Consider the following 4,117-nt stretch of genomic DNA (forward strand, 5'->3'; position numbering starts at 1 on the left):
ACTAAGCAAAACATCATCCAAAAATGAGTGACTGCTTATCTAAGCTGATTTTCTAGCAAACTCAAGAGTGATAGCTGGGCATAAAACAAAACATTCTTCTGGCCTATGCCAGATGTAAGACCAGTAACTATGGAAGTCTCAGTTTTGAAAACCAAGGTTAAGGACAACGATATGCTAGTAGGAAAGTAAAATTCACAGAACCAAAAACCATAATGACAGGAGCTATGTTATTCATGATTCTATATATATAATGAACTGGCCAAATCCCCCAATCAAAGTCGATATCTATTGCAAGTGCTTCATTTGATTTGGTGGCTTCTCCAAATCATGCAATTCAATAAAATTCCCATAGACAGAGAATTGACAGCCAAATTTGCTTTGCTCTGTGACAATTAGAAAGCAAAATAACAGAAAACTTTCAATGCCTCGCTATCATGTAGATATGTACTTAGTGTAGCTCACTTGCTTAAAGAGCACAGACCTGGCACAAGTTTGCACATCTGCAACTTCAACCAACAATAACAAAGTGCTATGCATAAACAGCTGTACAGAGAGTATAGCATCAACTTTTTGGATCTAAATAAGCAATCAAAGTACCTCTCTGGAAGCACAATCCCAAACTACAGCTTCCCTATTTAAATCACCAGAAGCAAACATTGAAACATCTGGAGAGTAGCGGATGACACTGACAGCTCCACGATGTTTTTCAAGGACTGCATCTTCTGTGAGTGTATCACCTGTGACAGAATATATGTGCAATTTCCCATCCTGCCCACCTATGATTGCTTCACTTCCATCAGGTGAAATTGCAGATGCCGTCACAGCAAAATCAAGATTGATGGTTGACACTACTTTTGTACCACGAATCATGACAACACCTGAATCAATTGCAACCAAAGCAAGCTCAGGGCAGAGAAGGGCAAGACTTATATCCTTTGGTTGGCTGAGGACATCAATGGAATCTGCATCTCCACATTGATCACCAAGAAAACGAATTCTCCATAACTGAAAAATAGAAAGAATTAGAGGTGAAAAGGGGCACAGATTTCTTTCCTCAAAGGAAAACAAATGCACCAAACCTTGTGTAGAAATCATAATTAGTTCATAATTTACCCAAATCCTGTTTAATTAACATTGAGAAGAAATTAAAGAAAACAATGAAACTTATTTTGATAGAATCCAGAGCTTCGCAAAGCTTTCAGTTGGGAATGAAAAGCTCTCCTTTTTCTTTCTTTGTTTCAACTTGTTTTTGTTTTAGGCTACTAAAAATTAGAAATCAAAGCAGGACAAATCATTTTCATATTTAGACAACTTGTAGAGGCACCAGAATGGCACAGATAGTTTTTAAGGATGCTTGAAGAGGCATGCTAAAAATACAATTCAGGGGATAGGAATCACGTTTGCTTGCAATCAAAAGAGTATAACTATATACACATGTCAGGGAGAAATTCTCCATTCCATACTGATTATTTGATACATGTGGTCAACATAAAGAAAGCTACAACACTATAGTCCTTCTAACAATAGTATGACTATTCAAATAAAAGAAAAACTTCCTCTCACAACCAGTAAGTTAGAAGCAGGAGAACCTACTACAATCCCTATAGCATGTTTCATATGTCATCTATTGATCCTGATGAGCAGGAACTCATTCACGTCCTCAAATTCATAGTAGATAAAAATAGAAAAGGAAAACAGCATACTCATTTAAGAATCAAAACATGTAGCCAAGTTAATCACCTTATTATCAAAACCAGATGTGATGACTTCTTCTTCAGCAGCAGCTAAGCATTTAATTTGAGAATTCTCCTTCCTCCGCAATTTGCCGCTGTATCCAATGCCTTGAATCCATTTAACTATCAAACCATCATAGCTGCTGGACAGGATTGTCTTAGGGACATTTTTAAGCACAGATAAAGAGGTAACATTCTTCATATGACCAGATATTTGCAGTGCACTTTTACCAAGATCACTAGCTGAGAAAACGCTGATTGTGCCACCAAGAGAAACAGTGACAAGATGATCATTCTGCCAAAGGCAACTGACTAGCATATCATCCACTCCACCAGAGTCAGAAGAAGTCAAAGTTTTTGTCGACTTTCCACTACCATCATCACAGATCTCCCACACTTTTGCAGACTTGTCGGCAGATACTGTTAGCACCTATAAAATAGTTTAACCACAATTTGGTTAATTATCAGGTACAAAAAGAGTTGCTTTTACCAGGTGGAGAAAGAGCAGAAAATAAAGGAATGCAAATACAGAAATGGGGAAACAAAGTATCAACGGAAACGAAATCAAATCCACAATAAAAATAGAGCACTTTTTGTACAGTCCTCAAGCACATCAATCAAAAATAAATTACTTTTAATAAGAGAATAGCATGCAATTGGTCCTTAATTACGAAATACTAGTACTTGGCTGCAGATTTTGTTTCCATAAATGGTCCATGAAGAAGTAAGCAAAACACAACACAGAATTCATTTTAATCCTCAGTAGTAGCTTCACAAATTGAAAGAAACTAAAAACAAATGATGAGATAAAGTTGTAATTTCTACACCTATGCTTCTACTGTAATACCCTCATTTAATGTCTTCTAAGAATTATATTATTAACTAATTTTTTTTGAAGTGTCACATCAACAAGTATTGGTTTAGGCACCACAAAACAAGAGTGTTCACCACAAAAGCTTTCATTATAAGTTAATACCAGGCTTACCTGTTTACCATCAGGACTCCAACTAACAGCATAAATACTGCCCTTGTGACCATCCTCAGATGACAACTCTCCGATCTTCTCTCCTGTCTTTCCGTCAAACAGTATGCCTTTCTTATCAGAACTTACACTGATAAACTTGCTACCATCTGGAGAAAACCGTATACAATTGACAAAATTTGAATGATCCCTGCATGTAACCTAAACTTTTCAACCAATGCACCCTCTTTATTTTGATCTAACTCTAAGAACTTAAAATCAGAATTAAAACTCTCATAATTTCCTACAAAAATACACCATTACAAACCTGTGAGATGACTTGAATTTAAATGGCGGTCCTTCATAGAAATTAACCAAGAAATCCTCTCCACACGTGACAATTCGAAATGGCCTAGTTGGCTTAAACGCACAGCTCAAAACTCGCCGTGAATGCCCATCAAATTCCCCTACATTAGTTCCTGAATCCCACCTATAAAAACAAAAAAACAAAAAAACAAAAAAAATAACAACCATCAACATCAATCATCAAACCATAGAAACTCTGCTTGCTGACGTTTAGCCATGCGTTTAAAAAGTAAAACAAAATTATTTTTTAGACTCACATAAAAGCGCGAACAAGAGACTTCCCTTTTCCATCCCCAGATGCAACGATCCTCAACCCATCAGGTGACCACTGAAGATCATCGATCCGACCAGTAAGTACTTTGAATTCTTTTTTCAAGACATGATCATTGTAAGCACCCCAGATCCTGACAGTCCCGGATACATCAGCGGAGGCGATCCACTCGCCATTGGGAGAGTATCGGGCGACGGTGGCTTGGTAAGCGTGCTCACCATAGACGGAGACGTCAAGCGGGTTGTCAAGGTTGAGAATGAGAATGGATCGGTTGTTAGTGTAAAGGATTTTATTGGTTTTTGGATGACCGGAAATTAGGATCCCTCTGCCTCGTTCGGTCGAGGGAACGCATGCGTAGGTCTCTGCGAGCTCCGTCATTTCCTTTTCCAGATTTGATTCGATGGAGATGGTGGGGATTTTGAACGTTTCTTGATTTTATATACTTGGGGACGTGGAGAGCACCCACCAATTGGGCATTTTGAACGTTTAATGAAGTGTTTAAAATAAAATTGTGATTTTTTTTTAATAAAGTATTTTTATTAGATTTTGTCAAATAGATGTTGACACGACCACTGGACTGACAAGATAGCATCTTATAGGTGAGGGGAAATTATCGTGAATTATTGTACTGTGCACCGTGGTGGCACTATAAATGTCGGTGTATGGTTTGGAGCGTTGTCTTTTAATTAAAAAAAATATTATTGCGAGTGTTGTTTTTTGAATTTTCGGTATAAAAAAAGGTTAGATGTAGCTTCCTCGTAAGATGCAATGCTATTAAGTTTGATT

General features: G+C 37.4%; 1 protein-coding gene across 1 annotated transcript; it reads right to left on the bottom strand.

Annotated features, from left to right (window-relative positions):
- Positions 1–416: 416 nt before the first annotated feature.
- Positions 417–3,781, bottom strand: LOC105116755 (66 kDa stress protein-like). Its single transcript, XM_011014214.1, has 5 exons — positions 3,318–3,781; positions 3,023–3,184; positions 2,719–2,905; positions 1,741–2,163; positions 417–1,005 (listed from the first exon to the last, which is right to left on the bottom strand). Exons 1-5 carry the CDS (start codon positions 3,707–3,709, stop codon positions 589–591), a joined length of 1,581 nt encoding a protein of 526 aa, XP_011012516.1. The 5' UTR covers positions 3,710–3,781; the 3' UTR covers positions 417–588.
- Positions 3,782–4,117: the final 336 nt, after the last annotated feature.

Source organism: Populus euphratica, unplaced genomic scaffold (assembly GCF_000495115.2).
Source record: "Populus euphratica unplaced genomic scaffold, PopEup_1.0 scaffold1042.1, whole genome shotgun sequence".
NCBI classification, from domain to species: Eukaryota; Viridiplantae; Streptophyta; class Magnoliopsida; order Malpighiales; family Salicaceae; genus Populus; species Populus euphratica.